The 24,600-nt window shown below is 36.5% G+C and overlaps 1 protein-coding gene across 1 annotated transcript; it reads left to right on the plus strand.

Annotated features, from left to right (window-relative positions):
* The first annotated feature begins 1,547 nt into the window (after positions 1-1,547).
* LOC131162034 (7-deoxyloganetin glucosyltransferase-like) lies at positions 1,548-4,926 on the plus strand. The gene is made up of 2 exons (XM_058118133.1): positions 1,548-2,352; positions 3,897-4,926. Exons 1-2 carry the CDS (start codon positions 1,812-1,814, stop codon positions 4,835-4,837), a joined length of 1,482 nt encoding a protein of 493 aa, XP_057974116.1. The 5' UTR covers positions 1,548-1,811; the 3' UTR covers positions 4,838-4,926.
* The last annotated feature ends 19,674 nt before the right edge of the window (positions 4,927-24,600 follow it).

Consider the following 24,600-nt stretch of genomic DNA (forward strand, 5'->3'; position numbering starts at 1 on the left):
TTATTATAGTATTCTTGTGGATTCATATGCATCATTGTTTTTTGTTTTTGAGTCCTAAGTTTTTATGAAATCCATGAACATCATATCCTGTTTGTTATGGGTTTATACTATAATGTGGATTGTTCTTGGATATATGAACACCGTTGTAAGACTTAATTTCAATCTTTCGATGCATGTGTATTCTATAGAATGATTTTACTGGCTAGATAAAAACAATCTTAATTAATATCCAGTAAATGTTTTTTTAAAGACTCATATTCATTACTTATACTGTGTTGACAAATTTTTCACATTTGGTATCAGTATTACTTTGTTTTTGTAGTTGGTTTTTTGTATATTTCTCAAGAAGTGAATCTTCTAACAAATAGAGAAAAAAATATCCACGTTTTATAACTTTATTTTTGCAGTTGGTTTTATGAATCTTTCTCAAGTGAACCTCCTAGCAAATAGAGAAAAAATATCTAGGCCTTTATGACTATATTTTTGCAGTTGGTTTTTCAAGAAGTGAAGCCCTAACAAATAGAGAAAAAATATCCAAGCCTTTATAACTTTATTTTTGCAGTTTGTTTTTTGAATTTTCGCAAGAAGTGAACCTCCGTATATGCCAATGTCAGATGCAGTTGGAATTGCCCATTGCTCAAGACGACATCAATTTTTCTTCCTTATGGGACGGTCCAGGTCCATACAAAAATTTCAAGCCAGCACATGAATACCCATGTCACCATAGGACACCCTACAATAATTCAAGAAGCCACATGTACATGCTTACAGCAACCAAACACCTCCTAGACTCTATATTTGTCAATATCATAGGATTTTTTTTATTATTATTATTTTCATGTGTGGTCAGCATTTACCCCAATATTAATTGTTTAAAAATATTTTTAATAAATTGAATTATGAAAAGAGCAGAAAATGTGATAGTACAACCAAAACAGGAGGAAAAAAAAAAAAGCACACATCCTAGGTTTTGTATTTGTTAAGAATTTGGGTAACATCTTTCTCACGGGACAACTCCAATATTACATCTAATAATATTGTTTCTTGATCTTTATTTTGGGCTTAAATTTAAGGTGGTAATTGGGAGTGTGAATTTTATAAGTTGAATTTGATGGATCGTCTAGTATCAATCACTATTAAAAGTTGTAAAAATGAATATTACAAATAATTTTTTTTTTTTTTTATAAAAAGGACTAGAAATTAAAAATTAATAGCTTTGGGTTAAAGTTTTAAAACTAAAATAGATTAGAAACGTGATTAAAAAATGTTTATTTTCTTTTTGAAATTAAATAATAATTAAAAATATAATTAAAATAATATTTAAAAAATACAAATTTAGATATATTATAAAATATAAACTATTATAATTATTTTACTTAATTATTATATTTTAAAACTCTTTTTCAATCCTACAAAAATATTATTGTACATGATAATTAAAAAATAATAAAATTATTTCAAAATAAATTTAAATTAAGTTTTTGGATTTTGAGGTGAGGGTTATCATCTTGGTGATGAATTATTATTATATACACTACAAGTGCAAAGAACCATTTGTATTAATTTGAGAGGATACCATCATTATGAAATGTCCTTTTCATTACCAAACAACCGCATCCCCGGGCCTGAAGAATACTGCGAAGCCTTGGGGCATGAGATACTCCTTTACTCTGCGATTTTCTAGGCCACAATATTCACACTCGAAGAGGGAGAGAGAGGGAGTTTGTATTGCTAGCTATAAAAATGATGCCAGCACCTAGTTTCTCTTGCCGTGGGCAATTGATTGGCATCACAGCTAGCTAGTTTGACACATGGAGAGGGAGAGAATGGGTTCGGCGGCCTTGAAGCCCTCAAAACATAAGCCTCATGCGGTTTGCATCCCATACCCAGCCCAAGGCCACATCAACCCCATGCTACAACTAGCCAAGCTCCTCTACCACTCAGGCTTTCATGTCACCTTCGTTAACACAGAGTTCAACCACGCGCGCCTCCTCAAATCTCGAGCTCCTCACCCGCCCAGCACCGTCTCCTCCTTCTGCTTTAGGACCATTCCCGATGGCCTCCCGCCGACCGACGCCGACAGCACCCAAGACATCGCTTCCCTCTCCGACTCCACCAGCAAGAACTGCCTGGCTCCTTTCAGAGCCCTTCTATCGGAGCTCAATGGTTCCTCGTCCGCCGACGTCCCTCCGGTGACTTGCATAGTTTCGGATGGAGCCATGAGCTTCACCCTGACGGCGGCCGAGGAACTGGGCATCCCTGAAGTCCTGTTCTGGACAACCAGTGCTTGTGGATTCATGGGCTACGCCCACTACTCCCTTCTTCGAGAAAAGGGCTTCCTACCCCTCAAAGGTACGTAGGCCTGATGGAATCTGTTTTCATTCAATAATGACCATGACCAAACTAATGGCATACCACCCGCTGCTTTCACTTTGGGGAAGTTTCGCCAATTATGTACTGTGTCATTACCGTGTTCTACACACTCCATTATTCTATACACTTCCACACACCTTATCTTCCATACAATTCTACACGTACTTCCACACACTTTAATTTTCACACAATTTTAACCACTTCATCTTCCACATAATTCTATACACTTCCACACACTTCATTTTTCACACAATTCCACACACTTCTATTTTTTTTAATTTACATTAATAAAATTACAAATTACTTTTTAGCATGTACTGCCCGGCTCGGGAGACATAACCTTAATTTGGCTAGTAGGTAGTTTGAGGAGTATTGTTCAATCAACCTAACTGTCAACATTTGGTATCTTTTATTTCAGGTATATATTAAATGATCATTTTATCATTTAATTTTTTATTTGGAAAATGAAAGTAAAAAATAAAAAATAAAAAAGAAAGAAAAAAAAGGAAAGGAATGACAAATTCATCATTTCATTATGAAAATAAGGAAAACAGTTTGATGGGTGGAGATGACTCACTCAATCACTGGTTGTGATTGAACTCGGTGAGGAATTGCACAATTGCACACAAAACACTAGATTGAATTTCAATAATAATCTGAAACAAAATACAAAGAACTCTCAAATACAATTCTCTCTTCTCACTGGTTACTATTCCTCTCTGCACCACATAACACAGTACACACACACACAACTCCTATATATATAGCAAAGGATGGGATGGTAGGTAGATATTAATTCAACTATGTAGGCTGGTTGGTGGAGGAAATTACCGCAACTCAATAATTTCAACATAAATGGCTCCGATTGGTAGAGATAGCTGCATCCAAATTTGTCTCTCCTGCCTTTGTCAAGTTTATATTTTCAACACAATTGTAATTTAACACATGGGAAAAAAAAAATAAATATAGAGCTAGCAAGCATGCTTTGGAGTGCAAATAGCGATTTCTTTTAGAAAAATCTAATTACATCCCTTCCTTTATTAGTTTATTTATATTCATCTAGTCTCCTTTGGATGATATTTATTATAAAGATTCTTGGCTATGATTCAAGTTCTTGGGCTTTAATCTAGTACCATGTATGCTACAAAAGTTTTTAGACCACCACATATTTGGTTCATAAAATGAATTTAAAAAATATATGATTATGCAATAAAAATTTGGTATGATCAGTTGCTTTGTAATGAAAAAAAATTATACATACATACACACACAAACACACACGCACGCACGCGCATATCTATATATATATATATATATATATATATATATAGAGAGAGAGAGAGAGAGAGAGAGAGAGAGAGAGAGAACATTTATTTAATTATTTTGGGAGCTAATATATCTTGTTCAATTTCTGTTCAAAAATACAAAAAATTAGGTGACAACTCAAAAATAAATTATTATATATCATTAACACTTTCGTTATTCTTGTTTTTAACTAGTTTTATTGTTTTGGCAATATGCAGATATAAGTTTTTTAACAGATGGATATTTAGACACTATAATAGACTGGATACCTAGCATGAAAGGTGTACGTCTGAGAGATATCCCCAACTTCATTATAACCACAAATCCTGATGACGTTATGGTGAATTTCACAATGACTGAAATCAAAAGAGCTCAAAAAGCTTCTGCAATCATTCTGAACACATTCGATGCCTTGGAGCACAAAGTTTTGAATGCACTTTCATCCATGTTTCCTCCAGTTTGTGCCATTGGGCCTCTCCAATTGCCACTTACTCAAATTTCTGATAATAAACTGGACTTCATAGGATCAAATCTGTGGAAAGAAGATCGAAGCTGCCTAGAGTGGCTCGATTCAAGAGAAGCCAATTCTGTAATATATGTGAACTTTGGAAGTATCACAGTCATGATTAACAATCAGTTGATGGAGTTTGCGTGGGGACTTGCAAATAGTAATCAAAGCTTTCTCTGGATTATCCGACCTGATCTCGTTGATGGCGACCTTGCTGTTATTCCACCAGAGTTCTTTGCTAAGACAAAAGAAAGGAGTTTCATAGCAAGTTGGTGCCCTCAAGAACAAGTCCTCCACCACCCAGCGGTGGGGGGGTTCTTAACGCACTGTGGGTGGAACTCAATTATAGAAAGTGTGTGTGGCGGAGTGCCCATGATCTGCTGGCCCTTCTTTGCCGAACAACCAACAAATTGTAGATTCTGCTGCACAGAATGGGGCATAGGTATGGAAATTTGCAGTGATGTTAAGAGGGATGAGGTTGAAAGACTTGTGAGGGAGTTAATGGAAGGGGAGAGGGGCAAAGAGATGAAGAAGAAAACTATGGAATGGAAAGAGAAAGCTGAAGAGGCAACAAGGAGATTAAGTGGGTCTTCCTTCTTGAATTTAGAGAGAATAATTAAAAGTGTCCTCCTCCCTAGGGATTCTTCTTAATTTAAATGATCATTCTTGTATATCAACGAAAGTCTATATCTTTCATTTTTTTTTTTTTTTGCTTATGAATAAAAATCTTCTGCAATTCCCTTCTTGATTGTCTAATAAAATAAAAATAAAAATGCCACATAAAATGTAGAAAAATAATATTTCTAATAAAAAAATATGTAAATGCGTAAAATAGAGAAAAAAAAAGAGTATAAGAAAATACTTAAGCCACGTCAACATGTTGTGATTTAAGAATTTAGAAGCAAGAATACTTTTGTCCTTTGTTTTACATTGTTGGAGTCAAATTTTTTGTTTGAAACCATAAGAAAGTTAATAAAATTTCAATTATATTTAATTCAATATCACACAATTTAAATTTTGTGGATTCATTTTAATGCTCATCATAGATTAATGTGTCTCTATGCTCTACTTTAACAATGTTTGAGTAGTTATATTTTGCTAGCTTCCAAGACTTTATCCCTTTTCTCTTTTCTTTTTCTTTTTTTCTTTTTGGGATCTACTTTAAGCTCTGTCTTTGTTATTGTTAAAAACCAATAATTTTTACTTTAGGGGTGGCACAACTACATTTTTTTTAAAGGTAAAGAATATTATTCGATTGAAATTAGCTCAAGAAATAAGCTTGATGGAAACGAATTAAGTACAACAACAATTACAATCCAAAAAATAAAAAGGGCAGTCCCGTACACAAAGCGAGTGTATGCGGGGTCCGGGGAAGGGGCTTACCACAATTAAAAGCAAAAGAGCCTTCCATTTCAAAGTAGAGAGGTTAGAACAAGAGTGTCTCCATTGGAACAAGTTGCTAATAATCCTCTATATGAAGAATTAAGGGAGTGGTGGGAACTTTTTCTTGAAAGATAATGGAGTTTTTTTCTTTCCAAATTTCCCGCGCAAAGGAAGTTTGAATGGCGTTTCTGATCTTACGAGCAATACCATTAGTCTTTGAGAAATTCTTGTAAAGCAGGATATCCAAAAAGGTCCTTAAAGTTGCCTATTGTAAGTTCAAACAAAGCAATAGAGATGCTCAAATCTTTCTACTAAAGATACAATGGAGGAAGAGATGATCAACATTTTCCATTTCATTCTTACACAAGCAACACATTGGAGCTAGAATCCAACCTTTCTTCTGTATGTTATCCATTATGAGGATGTTCTTATTATAAAGAGCTAGGGAGATTTTGGATGGTGTGATTGAATTCCAAATTAATTTATGGTGAGCTTCACCTCTTTTCCCATATTTACTATTCACCATCTAGGTATAAAATCTGTTGATTGTGAATATCCTGTCCATATTGAGGGGCCAAATACAATTGTCAACCTCGGAAGAATCAATGCGAGCAAAATAAGATAGCTTCAACAAATCTAGTACTGAGTCAATTTCCATACCGCCTTTAGGCAACTAAATGAATATGATATTCCAAAAAGGGGCATCACCAACAAATGTTAGAACCTTACAAACCTTATTTGCCTGATTAGCTAACATTGTAAATAATTTAGGGAAAATCAGTTTACGATATTTCTAGTTTGCTCATTAATCTAGCCAAGATATGGTTTTTTTGCCTTTTCCAATTTGAATTCCCATATAATTCCAGAAGAACAATTGACTCGCCTTTTGGTCCCACTTCCAGACACTACAACCTTAGTTTAGCTTGCCCATTTTTTATTCCTAAGTGTAATTATCATAGCCATACTTAGTGTAAATAAGTCTCCTCCAAAGACTGTCAACTTCTTTGTAGAACCTCCATTACCATTTCCCTAATAGTGCAATATTCATGATTCAAAGACTCTTAATACCCAGCCCTCCCATTCTAATGGAGTGGTCAAGGTTATTTCATTTAGTCAAAGGGTATTTAAATCACTTTGAGTTGCCTCTCCAATGAAAATTTCTCTATAGTTTCTTAATTTTGCAAACAATAGTTGCGAGAATGAGGGGGATGGAGGCAAAATATGTTGGAAAATTAGACAAGGATAATTTGATGAGCTTCAATCTACCCTCTAGTGAAAGGTATTTTACCTTTCAAGTCGCTAACATAGATTCAAGTTTTTCAACCACAAAAACCCAAGTTGTAGACCCCTCAACTTTGGTGCCAAGAGGAAGCCCCAGATAGAGCATAGGGAAACTACCTACCATGCACTTTAGAATCCTTACAAAATGTTGGAATTGGTGTATTCCCAAGAGGGGGGGGGGGGGGGAATTGGGTATTTAAAAATTTATCTCCTAGGTGTAACTAATCCAGCAGCAGTATACCACAACCTAGGGTCTGTCTAGAACATATACCAAATCAATATATAAGAAGTATAATCATAGTAATGAAAAATATCATACATATGAAAAAATTTAAATTGCAGACAAATAAAGCTGACACCACATATGATATCGGGATTCGGCCAATACTGCCTACGTCCCCGCCTTGATCCACAACTCAAGGATTCCATTAGTTGCTTACTTCATGGGTGGAGCGACGCCATTTACAACACCTTACTAGGATGGTGCACTTAGTTCTATTAACTAGGTCTGAACTAGCCCAAGACTATTCATAGGGCTTGTAGTAACTAGAATAAATATAGGAATTAAATAATAAAGAAAAGAGATGGAAAAAGAATTTTAAAGAGGGACACAGTAGAGCCTGGTCGACGAACAGTCTTCTCGGGCTCATCAACAAGAGTTTACCAAGGGGTTGTTTTCGGGGCCTGAAACTCGACGACAAGGGTTAGGTGTTCATCGACGAAAATTATCGCAGGAAAATTATCGGAAACTAAAATCGGCATCAGTTCGTAATTCGCGCCGTAACTTCTCCGTCTAAGCTTTGATCGAGATGATTAAAAATCCTAGAGAACAATAAGAAGATTATCTACAATTTTCGTGTTCTGAGCTTCAAGAGAAATGGGCTCCAGAAGAGTTGAAACGAGCCTCGTTTGTAGAAAAAAACTAAATGCGAAAAAAATAAGAAAAAAATAAGTAAAATGAAAAAAGAAGAGGCTTGATGTGACCTGGCTATGTAGGTCGGATCGAATCCTCTTGTCGGGTCTCTTTGGTAGGGACCCCACCCCCCCCCCCCCTCTCCTTTCTTATTTATTTTTTTCTCCCTTCTTCAAGAAGGGACACACCCCTTCTTCCCTAATTCTCCCCTTCCCTTTTTTTCCTATCCTTAACCCTTGTTCTCTCCCTCTCCTTCTCTCAAACTCTCTCTCAGTCTCTTTTCTGCTCTCTCCCTTTTCAGTCTCTCGAACTCTCCTCTCTCTCCCTCTCCTTCCCCCTCTCTCTCTTTCCCTCAGTCTCTTTCTCCTTCTCCCCTTCTCCTCCTTTTCTTGTAACCCAGCTACTGCTGATGTTCAACCCCCAGCCAACCCTTCCAATAATCACCGTGCTATCCCATAGACTCGAGAAGACACACCCGTGAGTACCTGGTTCTACTGCAGCTAGTCAACCACACCGAAGACCTCCATACCAGCTGCAACTCCTGCTACAACTAGCCAGTTTCCCCTGCTACACAACCACCCACAGCCGAGAGCTGCCAGCTTCCTCCAACCACCATTCCAGTTTGTGCAGACACCCGAAGCACAACCACCACCTCCACTGCAGTTGTTGCAAGCTACATCCGACACAACAAACCCGAGACCAGGCTCCCACTGCAACACAACTATATTTCTCTCTCTCTCTCTCTCTCTCTCTCTCTCTCTCTCTCTCTCTCTCTCTCTCTTTCTTTTATTATTATTATTGTTAGTTGGATATTGTTAAAATTTTATTGAGGTTTATTTGAAAATTTTAGATTTTGAATAATTGTTTAAGGGATTTTATTTTTATCGAAGTTTATTTATTTATTTATCTTTCTCTTAATTAAAGTTAGCATTAGATTTAAATATTGCTTGAATTTTATTTTTTTTATTAAAGTCCGATTTAGTTCTTGAGAGAAAAAGGAATAAAATAAAAAAAGAAAAAAAAAGTGTTTTTATTTTTAAGAAATTAAACTAGTTGTCTTTTTTTTAAAATTTTAATTTTGGATTGAAACTCGATTTTGTTTAGGATTAAGTCTTATTAAAGTTCATATTTTTGTCATGTCTAGTTACTATTCAAGTCATTAAAGATTTAATTTTTGTTCAAGTTCTTGGTTGCCTTTTAATTTCGATTTAGATTCAAATTTTTGATTTTGTTAAAGGTTCGGTTTTTATTGTGTGTCTATGTTTGTGTGAGTTTCGTTATTGCGTGTTTTAATTACATGCTAAAGTTACTGTCATGTCCTGAACCCGTAGATGGGTTTCAAGTCTGAAAATAGTAACCTAACCTGTCTCTGTATCAATTAAAACATACATGATACAATACAATAAGAAGGTCTAACCCCGTGGGGTTTACGGATGCCCTATACAAAAACACATATACATCCATACTCATCAAATATGCAGCGGAAAATGTTTCATATATCCATATAATATACCATACCAAAGTTTATACAATACTAGGATATACAAACTCATAATTACAATACATACTCTGGGTGTCTACAAAAACCATCTCAACAACCCAGTTACAAAACTTGTACCTACTCAGGCACTAAATGTAGCTAAACGACACCACTGCTTCCGGATGCTAGGATGCTATTTTTGGCTACCCAAAGGACCTAAAAACATTTCTATATGCATTCAGTTAGTATCATCACACTAATACGCAATTACGCTATGAAACCCGAAGCTTCACAGCGATTACGTTGCCAATACGAGCACCCTATATCCCATGGAAATCGAAGCCCCACAGCGATATTGTTACCACTGCGATGTAGCGCACACCTATCGATGACTAGCCAGAACACACAGGCAATATTTCACACCCTCGGATATAGAGCCAGACACTCTCGCCCACGATTTTGACACCAGAACATGGCGCAGCGTATGCTAATTAGCCGCCACATAACTGTTTCGACGTACAATAATTAGCCGCCACTAGCCGATTTAACAAAACCTAGAATCATTTTGAATCTCATGTTTCTATACTCATCAACGTACCATAATTAGATGCCACATAGCTGTTTTACAAAATACTTGGAACAATTACATAAATCCATACATTCCACACTTATTTGGTTTACGAAAAATCATATCATTTTCCAATTCAAGCATACAATTTTATACAAATATGGATAACAGTCATCTCAATAATACAGTTTAAACAAAACAAACTGTTTTCCAAACAAAACAGAGATGATACCCGAAATTCTCAAATTTTTTCAAAAACTGTAACTTGAAAATCCCGAATTTTACCCGAAAGATTTCTCTAAATAAGTTACCAAAACATACATACGATCGTAACCAACAGGTTTACCATTCCTGATTTCAAAAAGTAACTGATATAAACTGAATCTCCTTACCTTAACCCAAATTCTAACTACGAACTCTACGGTCCCCAAAACTACGAATTGAGACTCCAAAACCTATAAACCACAGTACAATACATGCTTACAACTCATATTTCGAATCAGAGAAGAAAACCGAGCCTTACCTTGATTTTGACCCAAAACCCAAAACTACTCGAAACGAGATTCCGATTCGCTAGAAACGTAGAGAATTCTTCCCTAATCCTCACAGTAACGTCGGATTTATGAATCAGGAGACAAATGGCGAAGAAATCAAGAGAGAGTGAGAGAGCTTCGAGTTCTAAAGAGAGAGAAGATATTTAGCTAACTTAGCTTGGAAGCAACTCATTTGGATATTTATAGCCCTTTGACTTGGCTGCCCTCATCGACGAATTGGCATCCTCGTCGATGAGTCTACCATTACCTTCGTTGATGAGGCGGTGACCTTATCGAAGAGCTCGAGGTTCTAGATTTTTCAAAATCCCTCGGGATCTCCTCGTCGACGAGACACTGAATTTCGTCACCGAGAACAAAAAGGACTTCGTCAATGATTTCTAGCTTCGTCGACAAAGCTTGCCCAAATTACCACTTTACCATTTTTTCAAATATTTAATCCACATATTACGGTTCGGGTTCTTACAACCTCCCCTCCTTACAAAAATTTCGTCCTCAAAATTTGCAATCTCTCATTACGAACTCAATCATACTACTGAATACATACACACTCTCAAAGATGAACCGGCAGCCATTTATATGCAGCCCCGTTATGTTACATACATACTCTAATATAAACAGGCGGCCATTTGTACGCAGCCCCGTTACGATACATACATACATACATTCCCTCACTTATGGCGAAGGAATACCGTGGTTGCATACATACATGGTCTCAGGAGATCACAATACTACAAGACTCTCCCAGAGATTAACCACACAATACTACTACGATAACAGAGTACTACATACATACCCATACCAACTCTGCTATCAAGACTATTACTCAGAACAACTGTGGATACTTTCAGCGTATTTCCGTTTCTAACTCCCAAGAAGCTTCCTCAACCGCGTGATTCTGCCACAATACATTTACCAACGGTATTTCTTTGGTACACAACTTCTGAACCTTCTAGTCCAGAATCTGAACAGGTACTTCCTCATATGCCAAAGTATCCCTAATCACCAAAGACTCGTAACTAATAACATACGACGGATCCGACACACACCTCCTCAACATGGATACAAGAAATACATCATGGATCCTCGAGAGCGCAGGGGGAAGTGCAATCTGGTAGGCTACTGGACCCACTCGTTCAAGAATATCAAATGGTCCGATATACCTCGGGTCTAGCTTGCCCTATCTTCCCAAACCTCATCACTCCTTTCATCGGGACCGATTCTAAGGAATACCTTACCCCCCCACCTCGAACTCCAACTCACGGCGGCGAACATCCATGTAACTCTTCTGCCGACTCTGAGCCGATCTAATCCTTTCCAGAGTCAAATCCACCTTCTCAGACAACTGCTGCACGAGTTCAGGTCCTAAAACTTGACATTCATCGACCTCATCCCAATACAAAGGAGATCAACACCTCCAACCATACAAAGCCTCGAACAATGTCATCCCTATACTAACCTGGAAGCTATTGTTATAGGAAAACTCAACTTATGGCAAAAACTGAATCCAACTACCACCGAAGTCTAATACACAAGCCCATAACATATCCTCCAAGATCTCTATCATCCTCTCTAACTGTCCATCAATCTAGGGGTGGAACGTTGTACCGAAAGTAAGCTTCGTCCCCAATGCTTCCTGCAAGCTCTTCTAGAATAGAGAAGTAAACCTCGGATCTCGATCTGAAACAATGGACACCGGTACTCCGTGCATTCTCCCTATCTCAAGCACATACAGTTCCGCTAGCCTACTCAAAGGGTAGCCAACCTTCATTGGTACAAAGTGAGCTAATTTCGTCAACTTGTTCACGATTGCCCAAATAGCATTCAATCCATGAAGCGCTGGCAGTAATCCTGTAACAAAGTCAATGGAAATGTGCTCCCATTTCCACACCGGAATAGACAAAGGCTACAACATCCCCGCCAACCTCTGATGCTCAACTTTCACCTACTGACACGTCAGACACTGCTTCACGAACCGGGCAATCTCCCTCTTCATACCACTTCACTAGAAGGACTCGCACAAATCCTAATACATCTTTGTACTACCCGGATGCACCGTATACAAAGAACGACGCACTTCCCCCAGAATCGTCCTTCTGATCTTGTCATCGTTTGGAATACACAGCCTAGTCCCAAACCTCAACATACCTTTGTTAGAGATGTTAAAATCCGCAGCCAACTCCTACTGCACTTTCTCCACAATCTCAGCTAACTATGCATCATTAGCTTGCGCGACTTTAATACACTCAAACTAAGTTGGCTGGATCACCAGGCTAGCAATGAAAGCCTAATGATCACTAGACACCAACTTTATGCCAAGACTTTCCAGATCCTGTCTGACATGATGTTAAGCTACAACTGCAGATACTGCTGCATGCTCTGACTTTCCACTCAACGCATCTGCTACCACATTAGCCTTCCCTGGGTGGTAGCTGATCATGCAATCGTAATCCTTGATCAACTCTAGCCACCGCCTCTACCTCATATTCAACTCCTTTTGCGTGAAAAAGTACCTGAGGCTTTTTTGGTCAATGAAAATCTCACACTGAACACTGTACAGGTAGTGTCGCTAGATCTTCAGGACATAAACAACAGCTGCTAACTCTTGGTCATGTGTAAGGTAATTCTTCTCATACTCCTTAAGTTGCTGAGAAGCATAAGCTACTACCTTACCCTATTGCATAAGCACACATCCCAAACCCTTCAGGGACACGTCGCTATAGATCACAAAGTCGTCATACCCTAAAGGAATGGTCAATACTGGAGCAGTAACCAGTCAATGCTTCAACTCAAGAAAGCACTACTCGCAATCACTAGTCTAGTCAAATTTCACCCCCTTCCTGGTCAAACATGTCAAAGGTACAAACAATTTAGAGAAACCCTCTACGAACCGATGATAGTAACCCGCTAGTCCCAGAAAACTCCGAACCTCCAGAACACTCTTCGGCCTCGTCTAGTCCACCACAACTTCAATCTTGCTAGGATCAACTGAGATACAGCCCTTAGACACCACATGGCCTATGAACGTGACCTTATTCAACCAGAAGTCACACTTCTTCAGCTTGGCATACAACTTCCTCTCTCGCAGAATCTGTAGTACCAACCTTAGATGGTTTTCATATGCTCTTTCGGACTCCTCGAGTATACCAGAATGTCATCGATAAACACCACTACGAACTGGTCTAGGTACTTATGGAAAACCCTGTTCATCAAATCCATGAACATTGTTGGAGCAATGGTCAAACCAAACGGCATAACCAATAACTCATAGTGGCAGTATCTGGTTCAAAAAGCAGTCTTCGCTACATCCTCAAATCTAACCATCACTTGATGATACCTTTACCATAGGTCGATCTTGGAAAAGACCTGCATTCCCTGAAACTGGTCAAAGAGATCATCGATACGAGGCAACGGGTAATGGTTCTTCACATTTACCTTATTAATCTCACAAGTAATCAATACACATACGCATCGACCCATCCTTCTTCTTCACAAATAAAACTAGAGCTCCCCAAGGTGAAACACTCTGTCAAATAAAACTCTGGTCCAGTAATTCCTGCAACTGCTACTTCAACTCTTGAGGTTCTGCTGGAGCCATCTGGTACGAAGCTTTAGAGATCGGTGCCTTGTCAGGCAGCAACTCTATCGCAAGCTCCACCACACAATCTAAAGGTAAATTGGGTAAATCTTTATGAAACACATCTGGAAACTTGTTGACCACTTGAATATCCTCGAGCCTCAACTCCTCCTGCAGCGGTTCCTTCACGCAAGCTAAGTACCCCCAACATCCATCCAAAAGTAGCCTCCTCGATTGTAATGCTGATAAAATCTGTGGTGTCGAATGCACACACGATCCTACGAACTCGTACTCCTGTTCCCAGGAGGTCTGAACACTACTACCTTCCTACGACAATCAATCACCACAAAACTGGAGAATAGCCAATCCATCCCCAGTATGACGTCAAAACCATACATGTCGTATACTACAAGATTTGCTATTAGCAGTCTCTCCTGAATTACAACTGGGCAGTTTCCTAACATCTTACTACAGATCATTACACTCCCAGTCGGCATAGCCACAGACAACCTCTCATCCATAGCTCGGGTTTCAACCCCACATAACCTCACAAAACTAGCAGATATGAACGAATGGGTTGCCCCTGAATCAAATAAAATGATAGTTGAATTTGAAAGCAAAGACATGGTACCAGTCACCACATTCCGAGCGTGTTCCGAATCTACTAGAGTCAGTGAATATACTCTCGCCGAAGTTATGGTTTCCTGGTAGTTTCCCCGAGGCATCTGATTACTCCCATGGTTCTGGATCTGTGCAGGCGTATCTCTCCTCGGTGTCTGAAAGCTCCATGACATATGGCCCGGCTTGCCACAATTGTAGACGTTACCCCAGAATGGCTGACACTTCCCATCATGCCTTTTACGACACTTGGCGTACAGGGCGGAGGGTGGATCCCTCTTAGAACTCAACTACTCGGTAGACTGCTAATAACCTGAACTATAGTTCTTCTTCTTCTTCTTCCACTGTCCCTGTCGAGGACCAGTATGAAACCCAGAAAAAACTAGCATCTTCCTCTGTTCCTACACCACCTCATTACTCCGAAGGTTGGTCTCAACTATGGTGGCTTTATTCACAAAAACAGAGAACTCACGGATCTATAGCATCCCTATAAGACGACAGATGTATTTCCTCAAATCCCTCTCAAACCTCTGAGCCTTTTTGTACTCATTCGGAACCAAGTACGACGCAAACCGAGATAACTCGATAAATATGGCGGCATACCTGCACCGTCAGAGTTCCCTGCATTAGGCCCGAGAACTCATCAGCCTTCGCATCCCGAGTGGAGACCGAGAAGTATCTCTCAAAAAATACCTCCTTGAAGCGGCCCCACGTCATACTAGATGGACCAGCTCTCTGCCTCTCAAGCAGACTCACTGCAGTCCACCAACGCCCTGCCTCCCCTGTCAGCTGGAAGGTAGAGTACAGGACCTTCTGCCTCTTAGGGCAGTGGAGGACTTCCAAAATTCTCTCGATCTTCTTGACCCAGTTCTCCACCGCAATCAGATCAGGTCCTCCCGTAAATGTCAGAGGGTGCATGCATGTGAACCTCTCGATGGTACACCCAGCATCAGTAGGAGAGCATTCGCGTCTCCTAACATTCCACCCGATTTCTTGGATAACATGCCTCGCCAAACCACGAGACATAAAAGGAGACTCATCACTTCCAGTTCCCTTGGAACCGCTTTCCACGTTATTATCCTTGGGCTCCATTCTGAAAATAGAATAGGAATTGGTTAGAATTCCTATATCGTACACAATTAACACAATCAATCACCTAATCATGTTAACTACCAATCCCATGGGTCTAGGCCTATCCCTTCACACTGACACGAATCCATCAATGGTTTGCTTTGATTTCTAAAATCGTCATTCCAGGAAGGACACAGAACACCTCCAATGAGTCCCCGTTTAGTAAGAACACAATCCTCAATCTACACTACCCATTTCCTACATCCTATACTTTGGTATGTACACATCAATACACCTAACCAAGTCTACAAGACCTAACAACCTGGTTAGCTCTAATACCAAGTTGTCATGCCCCAAACCCGCAGATGGGTCTGAGGTGTGAAAATAGTAACCTAACCTATCTTTGTATCAATTAAAACATACATGATACAATATAATAAGAGGGTTCGACCCCATGGGGGTTTATGGATGCCCTATACAAAAACACATATACATCCATACTCATCAAATACGCAACGAAAAATGTTTCATCTATCCGTATAACATACCATACCAAAGTCTATACAACACTAGGATATACAAACCTATAATTACAATACATACTCCAAGTGTCTACAAAAACCATCATGGCAACCCGGTTACAAAACTAGTACCTACTCAGGCACTAAATGTAGCTAAACGACACCCCTGCTTCTGAATGCTAAGATGCTAGTTTCGGCTACCCAAAGGACCTAAAAAAATTTGTATATACATTCGGGGTGAGATACCTCTCAGTAAGGAAGAAAACAGGTTATATTAGTGTATGGCATACCAGTGTTATTTTACGTAAAACATAACACCATACAATACGATACAGTTCAAAAATATTTCCATACAGTTTCAGTATTTTCACAAATCCATTCCAGTACATACGATACCCAAGCATACGGTCAATTTCTTCACACTAATACGCAACTACTCTATGAAACCCAAAGCTTCACAGCGATTACGTTACCAATACGAGCACTCAATATCCCATGGTAACTGAAGCCCCACAGCGATACCATTACCACTACAGTGTAGCGCACACCCATCGGTGACCAGTCAAAACACACAGGCGATATTTCACACCCTCGAATATAGAACCAGACACTCTTGCCCACGGTTTTGACACCAATACATGGTGCAGCGTACGGTAATTAGCCACCACATACCTGTTTTGGCATATGGTAATTAGCCGCCACTAGCTGATTTCACAAAACTTGGAATCATTTTGAAACTCACGTTTCTATACTCATCAGTGTACGGTAATTAGCTACCACATAGCTGTTTTACAAAATATCATGAACAATTACATACAACCATACATTCCACACTTATTGGTTTACGGTAAATCATATCGTTTTCCAATTCAATCATACAATTTTATACAAATATGGATAACAGTCATCTCAATAATACAGTTTAAACAAAAGAAACGGTTTTCCAAACAAAGTAGAGATGATACCTAAAATCCTCAAATTTTCCCAAAAACTGTAACCCAAAAATCCCGTATTTTACCCAATAGATTTCCCTAAATAAGTTACCAAAACATACATATGATCGTAACCTACAAGTTTACCAATCCCGATTTCAAAAAGTAACTGATATAAATTGAATCCCCTTACCATAACTCAAATTCCAACTACGAACTCTACGGCCCAAAACTACGAACCGATACTCCAAAACCTATAAACCATAGTATAATACAATACATGCTTACAACTCATACTACTATACATATTTTGAATCAGAAAAGAAAACCGAGCCTTACCTCGATTTTGGCCCGAAACTCGAAACTACTCAAAACGAGATTCCGATCTGCTAGAAACATAGAGAATCATTCCCTGATCCTTGCAGTAACGTCAGATTTATGAATTAGGTGACAAATGGAGAAGAAATCAAGAGAGAGAGAGATTGCTTCGAGTTCTAGAGAGAGAGAGAGAGAGGATATGTAGCTAACTTAGCTTGGAAGCAACTCATTTAGATATTTATTGCCCTTTGACCTGACCGCCCTGGTCGACGAATTGGTGTCCTCGTCGACGAGTCCGCCATTACCTTTGTCGATGAGGCAGTGACCTCATCGACGAGACCAAGGTTCAAGATTTTCCAAAATCCCTCAGGATCTCCTCATCGACGAGACACTAAATTTCGTCGCTGAGAACAAAAGGGACTTTGTCGACGAACTCTGGCTTCATCAACGAAGCTTGCCCAAATTACCACTTTACCCTTCTTTCGAATATTTAATCCACATATTACGGTTCGGGTTCTTACAATTATTGTCATTTCTATTACGAAGGTTAACGCATGTTTCGATGTCTGCCTAATTAGACATAAGATTTTCATTCTTATTATTTAATTCAGTGCATGCTAGGATTAGAGTTTTGTTTGCGTGTTCCTTTAGTTTGTCGAAGGAAATCTCAAACAATCTTGAAAAACCCGAATCTAAATTGAGTTCAGTAACTTTTTAATTTCGGTTGGAAACATGTAAAATTTGAGATTAAACTGCATTCCTTGAGCAGACGATCTAGCCTTTGGGCTGAATATTACACGACAGAACTCCTATACTTAGGATAGCTTCTGAGCTGCTCATTTTTTGAATGAGTCAAGTTTTTGACACCGTTGTCAGGGAATGTCAATATTAGTCTTAAATTAGCATTTTTACCGCCATTTTAATTAGTCTCATGAAAAAGAAAATAAAAAGAAGAAAAAAAATGAGTTTTGAAAAAAAAAACAAATAAATATGGCTGCACCTGCACCACACACGCTTATGGACTTTTTGTAACTTCAATACACCACTGCACCATCTTCCATTGTTTTACCTAATGAAGAACTTAATTTCATGATGCAGTGCGGGAGGACGTCATTGCTACCTCAGTTTTACGAGACGGAATCCGAGTGCCCTTATCGGTACCTGTTAGAGTTCAAGTTAACTTCCAATATTTTTTTCTCTCATGCTATAACTGATGAATCTACTAGATTGCATTTATTTCTTGCCTCTTTGAAGGATAGGGTATAGATGTGGTTTAATTCTTTGAGACCTCACTCTATCATTAATTGGGCTAATATGGAGCGTGAATTTCTACATGTGTTTTCTTCCTCACTAAGAACTCAATTTTTGCAAGAACAAATCATTCAGTTTATGTAGCAGGGTGACGAGACTTTTCAAGCTTTCTGGGAGAGATTTAAGGATCTTCTAACTACTTGTCCACATCACATGTTTGAATCATGGAGGTTAGTTAATTTTTTTTATACTGCCCTAACCCCTGATTGCAAGCACTTCATCTAGACCATGTGCAATATAGAACTCTTCAGCATAGAACTGGATCAGGCACTGTAATTTGAAGACCTCGGTGCTGAAATCAACTAAGTATAGATCTAAGGCATGTATTCTAATTTTGAATTTAAATGCATATTTTTTAGCTAAGGAAGAGTTTTTGGGTATCGTTAGCTCTATCTTGTCCATCTCCATTTCATATGTCGAAATTGACCCAACTCAATTTGGACCTCGTATACCTGACTTGGAAACCTAGGTGCTGAAATCAACTAAATATAGATCTAAGGCATTTATTCTAAGTTTACTTCTAATGTCCTAATTTTTAGTTTGGGAGAAGGGGGGGAGTTTTTGGGTACCGTCAGCTCCAAAACACCCATCTCAATATCATGGATATGTCAGAGCTTAGCCCACTCAATTTGGACGTGGTATGCTTTATTTGGACTCGTGAGTTCTAAAATCAACTAAGTATAGATCAAAGGCACATATTCTAATTTTTCTTATACGCACCTAATTTTCAGCTGGAGAAGAGTTTTTGGGTATTGTGAGCTCTAGTATGTCCATCTCAATGTCACAGACATGCTAGAACAAACATCACTCAGTTTAGACCTTGCATGCCCAATTTGGACACCTTAGAGTTAAAATCAATGACGTATATATCTAAGGCGTGTATTCTAAGTTTGCTTATAAGTTTCCAATTTTAATATGGGGAGGAGTTTTTAAGACCCATTAGTTTCGACACGTCCACCTCAATGTCACAAACGTGTCAGAACTGAGCCCACACACTAATATCCTATTGAATATTATAACATCTTTTACTTAACATATTTAACTTTAATTTTAACTCATTATATTCATTCAGTAGTAGTTTCATTCACAAAATATTAATATTTCCAATGAAAATGAAAAAAAAAAAAAAAAGGAATCACATGATCACTTCAAAAAATCAAATTTTTATTTTGATACAGCTAGATTCTAAGACTAAGAATTCCTATTATCTACTTAACCATCCTTGAAGCACAAAAATCATCCAAATCGACAATAAAGCCTTCAGAGAACTGATGTTCCATGAGAAGTGGTTGTAATGAATTGAAGATATTCAAAACCTCTATAGGACCTTTGTCAAATAAATCAGCACTAACAATTTCATTGATCAAAGACTGGAGTTCATCCCTATTCGGATTAACTCTTAACAATTTTGAGTCTACATCTTCAAAAGCCGGTGGATGATAAGCTATACCTAACCTATAGGTTTACATGGTTTATCCACGTACTCTCTGAGGAACAATTCAAAAGGGCACACTTTCAGATCAACTTTCCGTAACTTACTCTTGCAAATTAAGTATTGTAAGAGTAAATGCTTGACAATGTCTTTTATATCAACTTTCCGTAACTTACTCTTGCAAATTAAGTATTGTAAGAGTAAATACTTGACAATGTCTTAGAAAAAATGTGCCCTTTCGAACCCTCACTTAGTGAGTAGGTGGATTAATGATCCCTATAGGTTTGACATAACTTATCATCGACCAATGTTGATCTAAATAGAGATGAACTCCGTCAGCTCCGACACGTCCACTCAATGTCACGAACATGTCAAAACTGACCCCACTCACTAATATCCTGTTGAATATTTTGCCTAACCATCCTTGGTGTAGACACCCAATTTTTACCCAGGCCCAATATATGTATTACTATTATTATTATTATTGTTATTTTATTATTATTATTATTATTATTATTATTATTATTATTATATTTATTCTTATTATTATTATTATTATTATTATTAATTTTCACTAATCTTATTATTATTATTATTATTATTATTATTATTATTATTATTATTATTATTATTTTTCATTAGTATTATTAATATTACTTTTATTTTTATTTTTTTATGTCTATTTTATTATTATTATTATTTATTATTTTCATTATTATTTTTATTATTTTTATTATCATTATTATTAGTATTTTTATTACTATTTTTACTATTATCTTATTTATTATTATTATTATTATTATTATTATTATTATTATTATTATTATTATTATTATTATTTTCCATTAGTATTATTATTATTACTTTTATTTTTATTTCTATTTATATTGTTTATTATTATTATTATTATTTATTATTTTCATTATTATTGACATTATTTTTAATTATTATTATTATTAGTATTTTTACCTTTATTTATTACTATTATTATTATTATTTTATTTATTTATTTATCTTTGTTATTACTATTATTATTATTATTATTATTATTATTATTATTATTATTATTATTATTATTATTATTATTATTATTATTTCCTTATTTCTATAATAGTAGTATATATTATTTCCAAAAAAAAGAAAAATACCATAACCCAAAAAAGGAAATGTTTTTAGGGTTTTTTTCAAAATTATTTTTATAAGAAGGGGGGGGGGGCAGAGACAGAGCACAAAAAAAAAAAAAAAGAGAGAGAGCCGGGGGCACAGCAGCAGCGGCAACTCCAGCCGCTGCTCTTCATCTTCCTCCTCACGCACACACGGCTGTAGAGCAGCCTTGGCTCATCCATCTTTCCTTCATCCTCACCATACCAATCCCCACACACGAACCCCAGCCCCCCTGCCGAGACCATCCTCGTTTCTTTGCTGCTGTTTCTCCAGCACAAGTAGCCACCCGAACAGAGCACCATAGCTCCGACAATGACCCAGCCATCTTCACGGCCACCTGCAACGCCTCAGCCACCGCACCATCCCTGCTCCGTCTTAACCTGATTTCGGCAACCCCAGGAAAGGCCTTGACGCTTCTCTATTCTCCGCTCAGCAACCGTCGTCGTCGCCGTCGCCCCCACCACTCGCCATTTCTGCCGTCATCGCCTCGTCGCCCCTGCTCCCGGCTTTTCTGAATCTCCAGCACACCTCCATCGCAGACCCAAATACCAGCACGAGTACCTGAAGCCAGAAGATTCACCACCCTGCTGCCAACATATCAGCACAGCCGAGGAAACCCAACTCCAGTAGCACACGGTGAGTCTCCCTGCTCTCTTCACACGCACACAACATATATATATATATATATATATATATTGGTTATGTTATTATTATTATTATTTTTCTTATTATTATTACTCTAATATTGGGATATTATTATTATTATTATTATTGTTTGTGTGTTGTTATTATGATGATTATTTATCATTATCACATGCATATTTAACAGTTATTATTATTATTTTTATTGTTATTCTTTATTTTTTGTAAAGTTTAAATCTTCATTGTATATCATTCTTTTTATATATATATCTGCATCTAACGTCAATTTATTTTATTTTTTTTTATTTTTTTATTTTTTTATTTTTTGCAGGATTTTTCTTCCTTTTGTAGCAATATTTATTTAAGCTATGTAGCTTTGATATCAATTTGTTTTTTATGGCAGAACTTTTCTTTTTTCTAAATTTAGGAAGTCCATTTTATTTCTGTATTAGTATTTAGGGTTTAGGCCATATTCATTGTTGTGTGTGTTTTAGGGTGTCTTGGTTATTATTGTATTCATTTTATGTTGAATAATTGTAAATTCATGGTTGTGTATTATTTTTGGTTGCCATATTGAATAGGTACACATTAATTTTGGCGATAACTTGTTTCCATAAGCTCAATTATTTTCTTACCCTTTTCATTGGTTTCCATACGTTAATTTTAAGTTCGATTTGTTTCTTTAATTAATTGTTGGCATATGTGTGTTGCATATCTTTGACAGCGTGTTAATATTAAGCTAAAGATCCTATCAGTAAAATATGTATATTATTAGTTAACAATATTTATTATTATTACTGTTAATATTATTCTTATTACTATTATCGTTATTTATTATTATTATTGTTATCATTATGATATATATATATATATATATATTTTTATTATTGTTAATATTCGTATTATTATTACTATTGTTTATTCTTATCATTATTAATATTGTTATCACTATTTTTAGTATATTGTTATTGCCTTATATGTTTATTTGTATATTTATATTATTTTGAATGCACATCTTTTTGTATAGTTTGTATATTTGTATTATAATTTTGATTGCCTTATATAATTATTTACACATTCATGCACATTCTATTGTATATTAGCTTACATATTTTCATATTATTATTGTGTTTCAATTTTAGGGTTATTTTTTTTATGTTTCCATATTGTATAGTTTACATTTTAATTGTGGGATTGATTTGTTTCTTTAATTATTTTCATATTGTATATATTTATATATATTGTTCTATTGTTATATTATTGTCATATTGTGATTGTTATAGCGAATACTCCTATAGTGTATATTGCTATATTGTTATATGGTGTATATGAGTATAATGTTATATTAAGTATGTTGTTATATTTAGTATCTTTAGATTACACGTTCATATTAAGAATATTGGCATATTTTAGTATTATATTAAGTTTAGTATTTTGTTCTATATTATTATTATTATTATTATATTTTGTATTATTAGTGTATATATATATATATATATATATATATTTTTAGTATTCTAATATATATGGTATTATTTTGTTTTAGTATCTTTAATATATTCATATATATAGTATATGGTATTTTATTGCTTATTATATGTATTGTGGTAGTTTAATATCTTAGTGTTTTATCCTATTATCATGTATTGAAATCTCCTAGAGAATTTTAGAAAATATTTTAAATTATTTATGAAAAATCTATAAATTTTGAAAATAAATCTGGGAGCTATTTTTATAAAGTATTTTCTTGATTTTTATAATCCCTATGATTTTATTGCGGGGGTATGAGCCTTCGGGCATCACGTACCCTAAGCTCTGAGGGAATATATATATATATATATATATATATATATTTATTTATTTATTTATTTATTTTTTACATGTATTTATAAATTCATAAAAAGGAGTAATTTAAAGAATTATTAGATTAACTTAGGGATAATTTCAAATTAATTAGGTACCGTTCGTAAGAACGGGCGCGTAGGGGGTGCTCGTACCTTCCCCTCGCGTAACCGAACTCCCGGCCCCAAATCTGGTAATGTAGACTGATTCTACCCCTAACGGGGTAGTAATCATGTGTTCTAACCACACTAAAGGTTAGTGGCGACTCCGATATTCCATGTTTTTCCTTAAAAATTAAAATGATTTTTTTATTTCGCCGTCCGGGGCACACGCGCTCCCGGGACGTCGCGACACTTGGAAGTACAAAAATCATCCAAACCAACAGTAAATTCCATACTGAATAGATGTTCCATGAGTAGCAGTTGTAATGAATTGAAGATATTAAGAACCTCTTTGGGTCGTTTGTCAAATAAAGCAACACTAACAATTTCATTGATCAAAGATTGGAGTTCATCCTTATTCAAATTATCTCTCAACAATTTTAATTCTATATCTTTAAAGGTTGGTGGATGATTAGAAAATAATTATATAAAAATATTATAAGCTAGTTGAATTCAATAATGAACTAAATAACTATAACTATAACACACTAATATGTTTCCTTTGAGCACCCTGGCACCACTCCCTCCACTTCCATTGATGTGCTCTCTTCTACAAACTAGACCTGCTCTCTGGTTATCAAGTGACTGGATCATGCTACATTATCACATCAACCCTTATATATTAACAACTTTGCATGTGTAAACATAA

The sequence above is a fragment of the Malania oleifera genome, chromosome 8, assembly GCF_029873635.1.
Source record: "Malania oleifera isolate guangnan ecotype guangnan chromosome 8, ASM2987363v1, whole genome shotgun sequence".
Classification (NCBI taxonomy): domain Eukaryota; kingdom Viridiplantae; phylum Streptophyta; class Magnoliopsida; order Santalales; family Ximeniaceae; genus Malania; species Malania oleifera.